Consider the following 17,509-nt stretch of genomic DNA (forward strand, 5'->3'; position numbering starts at 1 on the left):
GGGGGCCCTGGGGCAGAGCGTGGGGGGCCCTGTGTCTACACTGCAGAGGACTCGGAAGTCACACCCAGGTCCGAGCCTAGGAGGCTGTTCTCCAGGAGTGGGAAGGCCACCAACCTGTTCTGTTCGCACTGGTGGCCCCAGCTTTCGGAGCCTGGTCCTTGCGACGGGCCCGTGCCTGCCGTGTGGGCCGGCTGTCCTCAGATGGAGCGTGGCCTTGGCCTACAGGTCTGAACAGCCAGGTTTCTCCAAGGCATAGTCAACTGAGAACATTAACCATGATGCTTCCGAGAACTCACATATATAACTCCTTGGTGAAAGAGGAGAGATACCTACTGGATGAGTCTCTTGCCGTTTGCATTTCCGCTTTTAAAACAGAGGTGATATGATCTCTGAAGTCTCTTTATTCGTTAAATAAATGGTCCCTGAACGGCTATTGCAGGCCACACAGGGGCAGGCAGGCAGGCATGTGGCCGGCCGTGCGGCGGGCCTGGGTTTGAGCGCACACCCTGCTCAGACCCCTCACTAATGATGTGACTCGGGCCTAGTTTCTAAGGCTCTCTGAGCTTTAATGCCTTCGCTTGCTCATCAGGGGGAGGCTTAGCTATAGGTTGGAGCCAAATGAGGCGAGCAGTGGACGTTCTGTTTCTCTGACCTTCCGTGTTCCCGTGGGCGGGGGGTCCTTTGGGCCTGCGCCTACTTTCCTGGCCTTCCTCCCCGGTGAAGTCCAGTGGGCGCCCAGGCCTGGAGAGCTTCTAGTTTGAGCCCAGTCCTTCTTCATGAGGCGTGTGTGTGGATGGGTCAGCGTGCAGGTGCCCCTCGTGGGTGAGTGGATGGAGGGGTCAGGAGTTCGGCGACGGGGAGGCGCGGCTGGTCAGCAGAAAGACTTCCTTGCAAGGTTATCTGCTCCTGCCGCTTTGGCGAGCAGAGATTTGCCACAGTGCCTCCTCTCCAGACCAGAACAGATGGGGTGGCCTCTATTCATGTCACGGTGACATTCCCCATATCCCAGACAGGAAGTGAAATCAGCAGTGAAATGTGTGATTTGGGAGCCCTGGGTCCCTTTGGCCTACAGCAGCCTGAACACCGCAAACTTTTCGTTTGGAGAGAAACAAACCTGCGGGCGCCCCCTGGCGGGCCGCCTTCTGCAGTGCCAGCCGGTGCCAATGTTGGCTTGGGAGCCCAAGGGGACTTTAAAAGGAGCTGGGATATGGGTCCCTGGTGAGGCCCACCTCCCTTTCCCCCCTCACCTCAGCCCCTGGGGCTCATCCTTGACCTCAAGACAGGGGACCAGGCCAGGGTGCTGGACTGGGAGCAGGCTGGGGCCCTCAAAAGTCCTCCCCATGAAGTGGCGGCCTCTGAGCCTGCCAGTGAATGGATACGTCAGTCCCCGGCGCTTAAGGGGGAAGACCAAGCCCAGAGACCAGCTGAGGTGCACTCCAAGTCCCCCAAGGAGGAGCTGAGTCCTAGCTGTGGCCAGGGCCTGGTCTTTGGAACCTTAAATTAGCCCCTTCCACCCCTCTCCTCTGCCACCTTCTCCTTCCTTCCTTTTCTGTCTACATTCCTCTTTCTTTTCTTGATCTTTCTCTGCCTCCGTCTCTCTGCTTCTTAATCTCTTGCTTTCTATTCCTGCTGCCTTTCCTTATCCCTCTCCTAGTCTCTGCCCCTCTCTCCTTACTTCCCCTGTGTCCGCTTCCCTTCCCTCCTGTCTTCCAATCCTCCCCTCCCCTCCCTTCTTCCCCACTCCCCCTCCCTTCCCATCCCTCCTCCTCCTCCTCTCTCTGAAGCCCAGCACCTATTAGCTTGAGGCCACAGTGCAAGTCAGAAGCAGGATACTCTTCCCCCTGCCCCCCAAAGAGACAGAGTGCTAGCGGGGGAGGGGCAGAAAGACGAAGGAGACACAGAATCCAAAACGGGCTCCAGGCTCCGCGCTGTCAGCACAGGGCCCGACACAGGGCTCGAACCCATGAAGCATGAGATCACAACCTGAGCCGAAATCGGACGCTTAACCGACTGAACCACCCAGGCACCCCAAAAGAAGCAGGGTACTCTTGGACCCATGGGGGGGGTCCCCTGTCTCTCAGACCAGGGCTAGTCGAAGGGCCCCTCACCTAAAATGGACTCCCATGTCTGAAATTCACCTGAAATTATGTACAAAATATTAGGTTAGGGCTTTGTGTGCGTGTACATATGTGCTGTGTGTGTGTGTGTGTGTGTGTGTGTGTGTGTGTGTGTGTTGTATGCACATGCATGTTTCTGGGGACAGACCCCACAGCTTCAGGAAGGTTTTCAAATAGATTCATGACCTCATGACCTAAAAATTAAGAAGAGCCACTTCTGTTTTCTAACCTGGACCGGCCATGCGGTGGCTCCCGCTGAAGAGGGGCACAGAGTCTCCCTACAGGTAGCCACTCGGGTCCCTCGAGAATCCTGAGACCCCCTGCTCCTCCACCTTCAGGGAGGGAGGCAAGACTTGTCACGAACAGGACCAAGAGGAAGTGATGTCAGCCACCGCAGCAGAAGAGGAGGCCGGGGGTGGGGGTAACTGAGCTGCCCCTCCCCCACTGCTCTGAGTCTGAAACCCCAGGGCCCCATCACCCCCCGGCCGACCCACGAACCTAATGACTGCGTCACCCACTGATCAATTTCTCTAAAGATACAGTTTCCAAACGCTCCCGTTGATCAATTTCACAGCATTTCCACAGACAATGGGACAGTTTCCGCCTGTAATGGACATCTCGTGGCATCCCTTTTCCGTAGTGGCTTACCTAGGAGTCGTTTGCAGATGGTTCTTCACCAATTTATTTAAAGATTCAGAAATTTTTAAAAATATTTTCTGGCAAAGGCTTGCTAAATTTTAGGTAAGGAGCACAGCGAAAAGAAATGAGTGTATTTAGAAGAGATAAATGCGCTGAATGGCACATCAAGCGTGTAAATTTGGTCAACATTTATTCGAATGAGAACTGAGAGTAGATGGGCCGGTAGGCAGATGGGCTAGAAAAGCCTGGCCGTGCTCGCAGGTAGGCAAAATTGCCATTTCTGTCCCTCGGTTAGTGTTTCCAAAATCCTAAGCAGAGTGGTGTACATTTGATGCTCAGGAATTACTGGCAAATGTGTCTTTAGGCAAATGGGATGAGGTGAGATTAACTCAGAAACCCTGCGAAAGGCCTCGCCCCCCAGATGGGAAGCCCCGGGGAGGCGTCAGGACAAGCCCCGTGGCCAGGTCCGGGGGAAGGCCCTCCAGATGGGAACTCTGTTCAGCAAGAGGAAGCGACTTCATGCTGGAGAAGGCGGAGTGGCAGCAGTGGCACCACAGCCCTTGCTTTGCTTCGGGTGACCTGCTCACACACACTCAAATCGCCCCTCGGTCCCTGCGCTGGATGAAACCCTGCTCCAGGCAAGGAGATATGCAGGCCCCCTTCCTCCTTCAAGTTACTAGGTTCATTCTTTTTTTTTTTTTTTTTTTTTTTTCAACGTTTTTATTTATTTTTGGGACAGAGAGAGACAGAGCATGAACGGGGGAGGGGCAGAGAGAGAGGGAGACACAGAATCGGAAACAGGCTCCAGGCTCCGAGTCATCAGCCCAGAGCCTGACGCGGGGCTCGAACTCACGGACCGCGAGATCGTGACCTGGCTAAAGTCGGACGCTTAACCGACTGCGCCACCCAGGCGCCCCTAGGTTCGTTCTTAAATTCCATCTCAGGAGTCATGAACCTTGGCTCAGCGTTCACTGCAGGAAGTTGGGGGCCACATCTGCCTGCTGCATAGTGGTTTGCTAGTACCTCGCATCGTGCCTGGCACAGAGCAGGTGCTCAGTGAATAGCCCTGGGATGAAGGGACAGAGAGGAAGTGGTCTTAGAGGTCTGATAAGAGCATGGGGTTTGGAGTCAGAAAAGTCTACGTTCCAATGTCTGCTCTGCTACTTCCTGGCTGTGTGACCTGAGGGCAGTTACTTAACGTCTCTGAACCTAGACTCCTCCTATGTAACATGAAGGTGAGGGTACCTCTTTCCCAGCCATGGTGTCGTGATCGTGGCTCAGTGAGAAAATGGGCATCTTGCTTCACTCTGTTCCTAGCACATGCAACCACTGGGTCAATGTGAAACTCAAAGAATTGGGTTGTCCACAAGAGACCCTACAGGCAATCTGAAAAGTCCTAAAAAATTTTTTTAATGTGTATTTTTGAGAGGGAGAGAGAGTGCAAGCAGGGGAGGGGCAGAGAGAGAGGGAGACGCAGAATCAGAAACAGGCTCCAGGCTCCGAGCTGTCAGCACAGAGCCCGATGCGGGGCTCGAACCCACAAACTGCGAGATCATGACCTGAGCCGAAGCCGGATGCTCGACCGACTGAGTCACCCAGGCGCCCCAGCAATCTGTCAAGTCTTAAGACCTAGAGGCTCTTACAGGGTCTGGGGTGACACGGTGTTCAGAGGCTGTGTTCTGGAATCAGAGTTCCCACGCTTCTCCAGGTGCACCGCCTACCAGCTGGGCCAGCTTGGTCACAGTACTACCCCCTCGGGGTCCCAGTCTCCCCCCTCGGTAAGCCGGAGGTGTGGACAGTCACAGCATCCGCTTCCCCAGGCTGCCGAGAGCATCCAAAGAAATGAGCCACGTGAGATCCGCGGCGCCTAGGCGGTGAGCTGTCAGTAGATGGTAGCGACTATTATTTTTTCAGAACTCGCCCACACGTGTCCTCAGGAAGGCCGTGCCTGCCTCTTGGTTCTGAGCCACCATCTGAGCATCCGGACGCTGTGCCTGCACCAGCTAGGCGAGGTCCTGCTAAGTCATCCGGGAAGGCAGCACGCCCCCAGCGCGATGGGCACACGGCGTGCGCGATGCTCGAGCTCGGTCTCATCCATACTTTATAACTGTCTAAGCTGTGATCGATAGCCAGAGCCAGCTCAGTCGCCTCGCCGAGGATGGAAACCGTTTCTGGGGCTACTCCTTGCCAGCTTGAGAACTTCCGGCAACTCCACCAAGAGGGCAGGGGGCAGGGAGGGGCTCTCGCGGTGGCCACGAGAAACAGAGCCGGATGGCCGTGCGTCTCCAGCCAAATGGAAGTGCCAGGAGCCCCGCCAGGGCCCTCTGTCACTGTCACGGGGCTGCAGAGCCTCTGGTGGAAGTGGGGGCTGTGGGGCTGCAGAATGGACCGTGGCTGTCGCGGCCTGGGGCACAAGAGGCCCTCTGTGACTCTCCCCTCCGGTTAGGGAACTCTGCCCCCCAGACCCCAGCAAGCCTGCCGCTGACCTTCCGGAAGCAGACCCCCAGGGTTCGGGAGAATCCCTCAGGCCAGTCCTGAAGCACGCTCTCCAGCAGAGAGAGAAGAGGTCGTGTGGTGCCCAGAAGGGACAGCTGGGTGAAGAGGAAGGGTTTGCTCCGGCATTCTCGGGCTGAGTCTCCGTGGGCACTGGGGGCTGGGTCCTCTGCTGGTGGCCTCTAGGTGGGTTGACAACGGCAGGACCACACTGTGTGATCACAGACTGGAAATGCCAAGGGTGCCAGCAATGCCGAGCAATGGAGGCAAAGTCATTTCCCGTTTCTTCCGCCAGCAGCCTTCGGCCGAAACGGTGCCCGTGATGGCCGGGGTCTGAGATGTAGCAGATAACAAGGTCATTATGGTGAGTGGGTCACTCACGGACGTGTTCGTTCATCTGATAGCCGTGCTCCCACACCTGTGCCGGCGGGCATCGGGAACGCAACACGCAAAGTCACAGCCTGTGCTGCTGATGTTAGTGGAGGGGTGGGGGGTGGGGGTGGCCGCTGCTGTGCACACACGTCCACGGGGCCCTGTGATGTCAGGGAGGCAGGAGACAGGGGAGGCTTCTCACCGGCGAGGGGCTGGGCTCCACCTGGTCTGGAAAATGAGGAGCTGGTGGGCGAGGAAGGGAGGGGCCTTCCCGGGACAGGGAGCGCAGGGGGTGAGGGCCCGAGACAAGAGGCATTATGGATACTTTGGGGAACATCGAGAAATACGAGGAGTAGAGCAGAGAAGGGTCCGTCAGACTTCCACCTCCGGCCCTGGGTTCTCGGGTGTTGACGGACGCATCACCTCGCCTCCCATCTCGCTCCTTTATCATGGCTGAAGATCCCTATCACCTCCCCCCTGCCCCTGGGAACGAGAGACCGCAAGGCAGGGAGAGGGGGTGCTGGGGCTGGCAGGGTGTGGAGAGCCGGTCCGGGGTCCCCCGGGAACCCAGGGTTTCCACAGCGTGTACCGCCCACGTGGACAGGGCCCCACCAGGTCAGCACGGATCGCCTTCCGGGGCTGCCCGGTGCCATCGCTCACACTGAACGCTGAACAAGGGGTATCGTCGAAGGGGTGCTGTTGGCGCAGAAGGCATATTTGTTTGCTTACTTTTCCGTATTTGTGTTGCAGCCTTGCTGACCCCAAAGATGGATTGTGGGCATGCTTATTACGAAAAAATGTCGCACCTATGGCGGTGAAGTTCCTTAGTCTTATAAAACCGGTGCATGTCGTCAGTTGTGTAACAAGCGGAAGGGGGCATCCGCCAGCGGCCGCCGGGCCCCTCCCCGCGGCCCTCAGGGCTCACGAGCCTCTTGTCTTTGCAGTTCTTCCTGTTCATCCTCATCATCTTCTTGGCGGAGCTCTCGGCGGCCATCCTGGCCTTCATCTTCAGGGAAAACGTACGTCCGGGCCCACGTGCCCCGGCCCCGCTTCGCGGCCCCACAACCCCAGCGACCCTCTTCCTGCACGAGTTTTTCCAGAGGGCGGAATCGGAGGGTCCTTAAGGGTCTCCGCCCTTCCGAAGCGCCTGATACAACCCCACACCTGATTCTGGAACCTTCCATTCCACACCGTACCCAGCAGTAGTCATTTGACAGTCTGAGGACAGTCAGAGAGGCTGTCCCCCAGGTCCAGTGACGTGCAGGAGAACAGAGCACTTTCGCTTGAGGCCTGGCCAGTATCCAGTTTGGGCAGACTGTCCCCACCAGCCACCTTATTCCAGGGACTCCAACCACCAGGGGGTACCAGCTCCCTCCCCTGAGTCTATAGGACCAGCCACTGCAGCCAAAGGGGGCCTGGAAAGGAGGGGGTTAGGGGCTAAGAGACGCAAGCCGGCCTGGGGGAGGGGAGGAGGCAAGCAGGGGACAGACAGGAGGAGGAGGCAGCCATGTGGGCAGGGAAGGGAGCCTCCGACTGGGCACCACGCAGGGCCCCGCCCCGTCACTGCAGCGGGAAGGAGGGTGGTTAGACCCCAGGAGAATATTTTGAGGGCAGGAGCAACTTCCAAGGACACCTCTGGAAACTGGATTTGCAGACTCCCTGCTCCACACTGTGGTGTCTTCAGGGGCTGGGACCCCGGGGCTGGGACCCAGGGGATCCCCCGGCTCTGGGGGACAGCTCAGGATGGCAAGCTGCCCATCGTGGATAAACTCTGCATCTGAGAAATGACCGCAGGGCTGAGAGAGGTTCCCAGCGTGCCCTGGCCTCGGGCTCGCTGAGGGGTGTGTGGGGAGGCTTCCCTTTCGTGCCAGTGAGCCGATACGGGGAGGCCACAGGCCCTGGAGTGGGGACTAAGGGGCCACCCCAAGTTAGGAGAATCCCCTGCGCTGGGCCCTCAGGCCTTCCCTCCCCTCCGGAAGCAGCTGAAGAGACCTGGACAGGTGGGGCTGCACCGCGCTGCTGGGCGGGGGTCTTAGCCTGCCCTCTGCCTCTTCCCCCAGCTCACCCGAGAGTTCTTCACCAAGGAGCTCACCAAGCACTACCAGGGCAACAACGACACAGACGTCTTCTCTGCCACCTGGAACTCCGTCATGATCACGGTGAGTGACTCCCCCAGGGATGCCGCGAGCATTCAGAGCCACGATGCCCAGGGCGGCCAGTGTCTGGCCTCCAGAGCCCGCTTTGCTCAAGTGCCTGCATCCGTGATCAGTCAGGGCCGGCCCACTGAGCCCGGCTTGGCCTGGGACTCGGCATCCGTACAGCATTCTGGGCCCTTACTAACGGCCCAGCAAATGCAGTCCAGGCTCCGGCTGAAACCTGTTTGCTACCCCTGACCTGAGTCCTCAGACAACTGTAATTGTCAGTGACGGTAATCGCAGCAGGAGCTTATTGGGTGCTGATGCCTCGTGAGGTAGGGGTTGTTATCGCCACCTCCACCTCTGCTTGACACATGAGGGCGCTGAAGGCTCAGAGAAGTCGAGTGACTTTCCCAGGGTCACACAGGAGGAGCAGATAGAACCCAAGCTGGTCTTGACCCTCTCTACCGCCCTGCCTGACGGTGGCCTTGGGAGTGGCTGTCTGCCCATCTCTGCCCCTGGGTCCAGCCCCCACCCACCAGCCCTGTCCCTGTGCTCTCCTCCTAGTTTGGTTGCTGTGGGGTCAACGGGCCTGAAGATTTCAGGTTCGCATCGGTTTTCCGACTGCTGACTTTGGACAGTGCCGAGGTCCCGGAGGCCTGCTGCCGGAGAGAGCCCCAGACTCGGGACGGGGTCCTGCTGAGCAGGGAGGAGTGCCTTCTGGGAAGAGACCTGTTCCTGAACAAGCAGGTACCGGGCCCCGCTCCCCCAGGCAGGGGCTGCGATGGCCAGAGCCGGGCAGGTGGCCGCGTCGGCACAGAGGGTCTGAAGTCGTCCCAGAAATCCTCTGGAAGTGTCGGCTGCCATGTGCAACTCCCACATGGGGGCTGATGAAGCTCCATCCAAGCCCGAGGGAGCAGATGGGCCAGCCATAGCAGAGGCCGGAGGGGTGGGCGTTTCGTCTGGGGTTAAAGGGTGAGTAGGAGTTTTCCAGTGTTCCAGGCAGAGCACTCCCCGAGCTTCCGATAATGCAGGTCGGGAGTCAGCCCCTGAATTACATAGCGGGGGCCCCTCCTTAGCCCTGATTCTGGGGGAAACTCACATGTGCTGTCTAGAAGCACCTCCCGACCCCGAGAGAACAAGGCTCCTCCCCCCGACCCCCAAGGTCAGGGAAACTACCAGACTCTGCTTCTCTTGCAACCCAAGGACTGGATCTCAGTCTGGGAAGAAGCCCTTTCCTCTTCTTGCAGGAAGAAGAGGCTTCTCTGGCCCCTGCTTTGCCCCACCTCCCCCTGGCCCCCCCCCCCCGCCCCCGCACTGTGAGACGGACAGTGCCCTTGTACTTGATTCCTCCTTCCCACCGAGTGCTCTCCCCCCACCGGGCCCCCAGCCCCTGGGGCGTGTGTGTGAGACCAGGCAAGGCAGGGGTGGGGGGGGGGGAGAGGGGAGCAGGGATGAACCCGGTGCCTGCCCCATGCCCCTCCCTTGATTAGGCTTTTGATGAGGATCTCCCGGGAGAGTTGCAGATGCAGGGGACACAGCAGGGAACAGGAGACAAGGCCCCTGTCCCTGTGGGGCTCACAGTCTAGCAAACTAAGTCATACTTTCACATGGTAATGATTGCTATAAAGAAAATAAAACCTAGACAGGAGCTAGAAGGGACTGAGGTGGGGGCCTCAGGGCAAGCTTCTTAGAGCCTCAACGAAGGGGCCTGACTGAGGCCTGACCCTGGCCGACCCAGGAGGCCGTTCAGCTTGGAGCTCAGCACCTTGGCTCCTGTCCCCTGCACATGCCCGTGCCATGTCAGAGGATTCACAAGGGCCCTGGGGGTCAGGCCACTGTGAGCTTGGAGTAGCGAGGGCCCCTGAGAGGCTGGGTCTCAGCCTCGAGGGGAAGCTTTAGGATGTGGAGGGGGGCCTGGGGGAGGTTTTCAGGCTTTGATGTCAGGCGGGCCTGGATTGCCGCCTGCTGTGACACCCTCTCTGGACCTCAGATTCCTCATGCTATGGCACACACTGCTGGCCGTTCTCCCCGGAAAGACGGGGTCTATTAGACCCCATAACCACCAGGGAAAGGCAGCACGTCCTACTGCCCTGCAGCTGGGCCAAGTGACCTCGCAGCAGCCAAGGACAGGCGAGCAGAAGTGATGTGTACAACTTGTGTTAGGTCCTTAAGAGGAGGCACTGTGCCCACCCCTACTCCTTTTCCCCCCTGGCTGGAATGGAGCTCTGGTGACAGCCTTCTGGGACCTGGCAGCGGAGGGTGGCCCCCCAGGATGTCAGAGCATCACAAGAGGAGCCCGGGCCCCTGACCACTCTGTGGAGCAGACGGGCCACCAGAGCTTGGGATTTAATATGAAAGACAAATGAACTCCTGGCTGGTTGAAGGCACTGCTGTTTGGGCCTCCTGGTGCCCACAACCAAACCTGTGTCCTAAGGCCACTTGTCAGTTATTCAGGGAGGCTTTTGCTGGGGCCTGTTCCTTTCGGGCTTTATCCTCAGAGGCTGCCCATTTGTGGACTCATCCTTGATCATGACACCTTCTTCCATCTCCTGGGCATGGCTTTGGAATCAGCTCATCGGGGAGGTCCCTGTGCAGCTACATTAGCCCTTTATGTTGACTCTTCTCTGTGCTTCATAAGGATCCCCCGAGATTGACTTCTGGGATCCTTTTCTGAGACGCTCATATCCCTCCTGGGCATTCTTCCTTTCAAAAGCCTCTGTGGAAGGACTCCTTCCTAAAGCCCGGTGTGCATTTCTGACTTTGCCTTGCACCCCATCACAGTTGGTGAGCAAAACGTCTGAATGCACGGACTTGAAATCCCAACTAAAGAGGCTTATGCAAATTCCCTTTGTGTTTTACACACAGCAAGAGTTCTGGAAGTTGGTAGCTTTGTCCTGTCAGTCAAAGCCTGGTCTCTGTGATCTTTGTGGCCTTTCTTTGTACATATCAGTCCACGGTGGCAAAATGGCTGTCATAGCTCCAGGTCCCCACCCACGTTTAAGACACAGAGCAGGGGAAAGTGGGGCACACCATCCTTCCAGAAAGCCCCGGTAGACATCTGCATAGATCTTGATGGCCGGGACTCAGTTACGTGGCCACCAGAGGCCAAGGCAGAAGGCCCCTGTCTGTGGACGTTGAGTTAGCCCACCGCCGTTGACCATTGAGCTCCGATGAAAAGAAATGAAGAAATCCCGAAAGAAGGTGACCTCTGATGAGTGCTCAGATTCCCCCCACTGGGATGAGTCAGACCCTCCAAGGCGGCTTCTCCAGCGCATTCCTCAGCCTTCCCTGGGTCAAGATGGCCCCCCAAGCAAGTCAAGAACGTGTTCCCCTGCTGGAAACAAATCGGGGGGCTTCCCAGTAGATGATGACCTTGCTAGAACGCGACTCCAGGCCAGAGTGGTGACCACCAACAGGAAGTCGTACATACTCCCCATCTGTCGGGGTGACACTAAGTGTTCTCTCCTCACAGCATCACTGTTTCTCTGCTTTATCCCCGGCGCTCCCTACCTGCTTTCTGGCAGATTGTGAGTGTGGGTGTTGCTGTGACTCTTGACATAAAGTGCTACACCCTCATCCTCCTGGCATGAGAAAAGTGTTCCAAGCCAGAGAGTGAGAGCAGCACGTGCAAAGGCCCTGGGGTGGGCTGGAGCACAGTAAGGACCCGAGGCCAGGGCGTCAATAGGACCACACCCACGTTCTCCGTGTGTCTGTATCCACCTCTATCCCAGTTCGTATATGCCCAGGACTGCTTGCAAAAGCATTCATCCGTTTAGAGGGGACCTTGGGGATCGCGAGGGTCTTCGGTGTATTGCTGCCAGATTGCTGTTGGGAGGCCTCCTGCCTCCCACCCCCTCCCACCCCCCACGCCCACCCCCACCAAACGGTGGATTGCTGCTGCCTGAGCCGTGGGGCCGGTCACGTGCCAGTTCCCAGGCTTCGTACCTCGGTCCTGATTCTGCACTGTCTCTCCGGCTGTGGCTTCACCTCTGGTCCTTCCCTCCCAGGGCTGTTACACCGTGATCCTCAACACCTTTGAAACCTACGTCTACCTGGCTGGAGCCCTCGCCATAGGGGTGCTGGCCATAGAGGTAAGTAGAGGCCCCCACTTCCGCGGGTCCCCCGGAAGCAAGGCACACGCGGGGTCTTGGGGAGATCCCCCGTGCCCCGCAACCCCCCCCCCCAGCCTACCTCTGCCTCCACATCCTAAATCTGGGACCAAATTGGCTCCCTGCTGTAGGGACAGTATAGGCCCCGCTGTGCCTGTCTGCTGCCCGAGTCGCTGTTGGACTCTGGTCTCATCCGAGCAAGTCTCCAGCAGTGAGTGGGCAGGTTCTGAGAGTCACCCCCCCATCCTCCTCCCACTGCCCCCCTCGCGGTTCCTCTCTGCCTAATCCTCCCCCAAGGTCCCCAAGGTCCCCCAAGGTCCAGAGTGAACTCTTAACTGAGAATCAACACCGCTGCCTTGAGGAAAGGGCTGCGGCTTGTGCTTCTAGATCAGGCTCTTTGTGGGGGGGGGGGGGGGGGGCGGGGTTCGGGACCTGTGAGGCCTTGTCCACCTCCCAAGGGCGGTCTTAATTAACCCCTTCGCTCCAGTCCCGGAACCCCCATCAAAAGGCAGGCAGCTGCAGACTCCGGCCGCCGCCACCAGGGGGCGCCGCAGCCGAGGAGCGGAGCTGCCTCTCCCTTCTCCCCGCCCCCTTCTTGGGTCTCCAGCCCCCGTTACTGCTGGAGTTTGGACTGAGCGCGTATAGCCCACGCTTGGCCATCTGCAGGAAGGACCGCTCCCGGGCCTCGGCCAGCGGGGGAACGAGGTCAGGCGGCCGGAGCCCCAGCCTCCCCGTCGCTCCTTTCGGGGACGTCTCGAATGCCCGGCACCATGCGCAGCTTTCAGGGTGGGGGATGGGGGATGGGGGGTGGGGGGTGGGGGATGGGGGAGCGGGAGGGGTCCTTCATTCATTCATCCGTTCATTCAGCAAGCCTAGATTGAGCCCCTGCTTGCCAGCAGCGCTCCAGGGGAAGTTCTCTCACGGGAGGACACCGTGAGCCAGAAGCAGATAAATCTGCGCTGGGACTGCGGAAATGGCGGGGGTGTGCCCCGCGCAGGAAGGACTCTTTTCAACTCCCGGCTCTGCCTCTCCCCACACAGGGCCTCTGAGCCACAGATTACTTCTCTGCAAGATGGCGCTGCTAACCGTGTCCCTATCCCCCCCGCCCCCCCCCCCCCCGGCCGTCCTTGCTCCTGGCATTGTGGGGGTTGCGGAGGATGGGGACTGCTTGCCTGGCGGGGGTGCGGGGGGCTCGTTAGACAATGTCTGCATTCTTGATCGGCCGTCCTCCTCACCCCCAGCCCCCAAGCCCAGCTGTGACCCCTATGGGAGGCAGAACCCTGCTCCGGGAGGAGGGACCTTAACTGTATCCCTGTCCCAGCCTCGCTTCCCCTCCCGGAGATCTGGCCATGAGCCTGGGCTCTAGGGACTGTCCCTTGTGCAACTTGCAAGAGCCCTGACCGTGGGGGCATCGGCCATTCTGGTCAGAGCGGCATCCCTGAATCTGGGTCTCTGCCTGCCCCCAACACCCCAGGGCCCTTAGGTAGGTGTTCCGTGACTGTGCTCTCAACTCTGGGAAGGGCTACATCGCCCTTGCCTATTAATAATGATCCTGGTAACTTTCTACTAATCATCTCGTTGGGTCATTGATCACCTTCTACTTCATCTTACCACCCTCCTGTGAGCTAGAAGGCAGAGTGTGTGGGACTTGGGAGCATAGGCTGTGGGGTCAGAATGCCTAGACTCAAACCCCAGCTCCCTCACTTGCAGCTGTGTGAGCTTAGGTGAGTCGCATGACCTCTCTGTGTCTTGCCTCCTGCTCTGTAAAAGGTGTTTGGGAAAGCACTTGGAAATGTGCCCGGCACATGGTAAGGCCAGTGTCCAGTACATGCTCAGGCCAGAGAAGGGACATGTTTGGCCCAAGGTTGCTGCTGGCAAATAGGGGAGCTGGATTTGAACCCATGTCCAAAGCTCCCTTCTTTCCGTGACTACACTGCACAAAGGGGACCATGCGGAGGGCTTGCCCCCAAGGAGTGTCAGGAACCCCTACTGCGGGAGGGTGCTGAGTGATGGGTGGGCCCCCTTCCTGTCCCGCGGCCGATGGCTGCTTCCCGTCGGGGTGGGACGGCCCAGCGCAGGGCTGGGAGGCCAGCCTGACAAGCCAACTTCGACTTCCTCTGCAGCTTTTCGCCATGATCTTTGCCATGTGTCTCTTCCGGGGCATCCAGTAGAGGGCGTGACCTGGAGCCTGAAGCCTCCCCCGCCACCACTGCCCGGCACCCAACACCCCTTGCCCTCTCGCCCCCAGGGGAGGAGGTGAAGCCATCCTGAGTGGCCAGAGGAAGGGGCAGAGGAAAACAGCTATTTTTTTAACAAAACAAAATGAAGACAAGAAAATGGACTGACGTACCCCGCCTGGACTCCGGGCTCTCTGCGAGGGCCCCGGCGCTTGAACCCAGGGAGCACTCTGGACTAGAGACCAAAGGAACCCCAAGCCCAGGTTCCCTCCTCAGCCCCGCCAGCCCCTAGCAGCCCCGGGCCTGGGCCTTCTCCTCAGCTCCAGGTGCCAAGGACGGGAGGATCGAGGCAACAAGGAGGCAAAAGCAACCCTCGGATCGACAAAGCCCAGGGGCCCCCTGGGAGACTCGGGCACCGTGTCCCCGAGGACTTGGAACCTACACTGAAGCCCTGGTCTCCTGAGGATGGAGTTGCCCCTGCCTCGGGCTGGGGCCAAGAGTGGGCTACAGACGCTGGATCTGAAAACGGCCTAGCTGCCAGGGTCCTCGCTTCCCCCATCTGTTGGATCAAATAATCCGGAAAGCCCAGAGAGGGGCAGTTTGTCATTCACAGTCACACAGCGCGTGCGTGACAATTGTGAACTGGAACCCACTCGTCCCTAGGCTGCCTCTCACCGCTTCCAGGGCTCTGTCAGTCTCAGCGTCCTGGTTTCCCGAGAGAGAGAGCAGGCTGGGCAGGAACTTCCCAGGCCCACAGCTGAGACAATTACGGCCTATTGCCCCTGCTCTCCTCCCACCCCACCCCCCATACTTCTTTCTAAGCCTGCAGGGACACACACACACACACACACACACACACACACTACCATCCCTTTGCCACACTGCCCACCTCTGCCCACAAGCCTAACCCCTTCCCTGTTCACCAACTCTGTGGTTCCCCGGCTGGAAGGAACCCCCGGGATCATCTGGTTCTCCTCTCCCCACCAGAACTGAGGCTTGGACGTCTTCCACAAGCTCTCTGCCAAGACTTTGCCACCGTCTTCTTGCATACCTCCAAGGACGGGGAGCTTACTACCTCCCAAGACAGCCTTCTGCCTTTGGACTGCTCTGCCTTTTTAGCATCAGCTCACTGCACGTTAGGGTTCTCTGTTTCTCTCTGGTTGCATCCGTGGCATCCCACGTTCTCTTTCTCCTTCCCAAAGTGTTAAGGCCACACATCGTCTTCCCCCAGACGCGTTTTCTGCAGGCTACAGAGCTCCAAGACATCTCGTTCCAGCTGTGACATGCTTTCCTGGCCCTTGACTGCCCGTAGCACATTTCTGTGTGTTTCTTCCAGGCTTGGGCAGGGAGAGGTTGTCCCCTAGACTCACTCACGCCTACACAGCGCCCACCGATCAGTTCCTCACATACAGGCCTTACATCCTAGACCGGTGTCGGCGACCGTATTGCAAGATCCCTCGACCCCAGTGAATCAGGAGTGACCGCCGGAGGCTGGTCAGAGGATCTGAGGTTTGGCCTGGGGTCCGAGGGAAAGGACAGCGTAATCCTAGTTGGTGTCTGCCCGACAACTTACGCTTGATTAGTGATGTCTGCCGCGGGCTTGGCAAGGGGAGGGGTGGCGTGGCGCCTGACCTCCTCTCCACGTCCCTCTTCAGGGTCTGGGAAGGGCCTGTTCTGACTCCCAGGCCCTGCGTCAGCTTCCAGCCTCCCTTCCAGCTTTCCAGCCAGTGGGAGAGACACAGCTGTGGCCTGGAGCCCTGTGCTTCTCTGCTCTGCCGCCTGCCCCCTTCAGAGATGCAGCCCCAGTTCTGTGCCTGCTGTAAAGATTGGCTTTGACCCTCCTCTTGTCTCTCCCCTTCCCCCTCCCACCCTCCTGCTGTCCCCTCTAGTCCCAGGTCCCCCTCGTGGTCTCCAAGCTGGGGCTTGCCGTAGAGTCCCGGTAGCAGCCTGTCCTGGCAATTCCACACATGATGCCCTGGGCTCCCTAGCGATGGGCGTCCCCGGGACCCTGCAGCTGGAACCCCAGCCGAGCCGGAGAGGGGCCTTGGGCATGCCCCTCTCCAGCCCCGCCCACCCACGTGCTTGGCTCCAGCAGAGGCAAATGGCCTGTCTAAGGTTGACAAAAAGAGCTGGCTGGGCGGGACTCGGGGTCTGACTGGGCAACTGTGTGGCTCTAGGCCAGGGGCATCCCAGACTTCCGGGCCCCATCTGGTCCGCAGCACCCAGGAGAATCCGGGGCCTTCAAGGTAAGGAGGGCCTGGCATCTATATGGCACTCACCCCCCTCCTCCTGTCTAGTCCATCCCCTCAGGGGGAGGAAGGGTGGGTCCTGGAGGAATATCTGGCTGAGGCAGGTTCAAGGGTGCATAGGAGACTCATCCCTAACGGCTTTCCAGAAGGGGGCCAAGGAGCCCCTAATCTTTCTACTGCCCACACTGGGGCCGGAAAGAGAAAGCAGGCAGTCCGTAGCATTGACCCAGGCTGGTCGCTATTTGCAAGGCTGCCTGCAGCCATTCTGAAGCATGAAAAGGCAAGGTCCATGCCAGTCTGGCTCGACCGAGCCTTTCCCAGGCACTGAGGTCTAACTGGGCTGGTCCACGTACGGCCGATAAACAACCCTACCCTGTTGGTCACACACACCCCAGACTGAAAGCCACCTTCCGGCTCCGAAGCTGCCGCCTCTTAGAAAAGGGAACCCATCTGAGGGGTTACGAAGCTCTCATCCCTCCTTTCCACACCTAAGGGACCCGGCCAGGATACCCCGAACCAGCTAAGGCCCCGGCACCCCCATCTCCCAGAAGCCCCCTCTTCCCTTTCCCCATGGGTCCCGTGTCGAAAGTCTATTTTGAAACCTGTAAATGTTCCTTCCAGTAGATAGCAGAGCTAATTTATCATGTTTATTTCCTGTGAACCCCCCCCTTTTATATTCTATATCAAGAGGAGTTTTTGTAATATAAAACAGGACGCCCACACTGATGGTTTTGCACTGGTTTTTGTGACTGTTTCTTACAAAAAGAAAAAGGAACGAAGAATAAATAGTGGCTGTGATGAAGGTGGTCTTGCTTGGGTGGGGGTGGGGCAGAAGGGGGGAGCTGAGGCACGGAGGGCGTGGGGCTCCAGGGGCACAGGTAAAGGGTGGTGGGTGGAGCGGGGGCGGGGGGTGTCTTCCCAAACCTTTAGGATGGGGAGCCGGGCCGACACTGGGCCTTCTTCAGGAGATGCGTGGGTCCCCCTCCCTGTTTGTCACTGCCTCCCTCCCAGCGACGGCTCCTTGCCTTAATCCCCCCGCCACATCCCCGGACCAGGTCTGCCGGGCTCTGCTAGGTCCCTCTGGGCCCAGCTCCGATGTCCAAGCAGCACAGAATTTCACGACAGCACCATCCCAGCAGGCCCTCATTACCACCCAAGGGACAAGGCCAGGCTGCCCTCCCGCTCGCCCCACCCCCACCCCGGCTGAGGCTGAGG

At 58.9% G+C, this 17,509-nt stretch overlaps 1 protein-coding gene across 5 annotated transcripts in view; it reads left to right on the top strand.

Moving 5' to 3' along the window:
• TSPAN18 (tetraspanin 18) overlaps window positions 1-17,092 on the top strand; it is a 185,799-nt gene extending 168,707 nt beyond the window's left edge. For all 5 annotated transcript variants that reach the window (XM_043581017.1, XM_043581018.1, XM_043581020.1 and 2 more), the window contains 5 exons: window positions 6,566-6,640; window positions 7,682-7,780; window positions 8,324-8,506; window positions 11,767-11,850; window positions 13,992-17,092. In XM_043581017.1, the coding sequence (XP_043436952.1) occupies window positions 6,566-6,640; window positions 7,682-7,780; window positions 8,324-8,506; window positions 11,767-11,850; window positions 13,992-14,039 (489 nt within the window). In that variant the 3' untranslated portion in view covers window positions 14,040-17,092. The remainder of the gene's footprint in view (window positions 1-6,565; window positions 6,641-7,681; window positions 7,781-8,323; window positions 8,507-11,766; window positions 11,851-13,991) is intronic.
• Window positions 17,093-17,509: the final 417 nt, after the last annotated feature.

This window comes from Prionailurus bengalensis, chromosome D1 (genome assembly GCF_016509475.1).
Source record: "Prionailurus bengalensis isolate Pbe53 chromosome D1, Fcat_Pben_1.1_paternal_pri, whole genome shotgun sequence".
NCBI classification, from domain to species: Eukaryota; Metazoa; Chordata; class Mammalia; order Carnivora; family Felidae; genus Prionailurus; species Prionailurus bengalensis.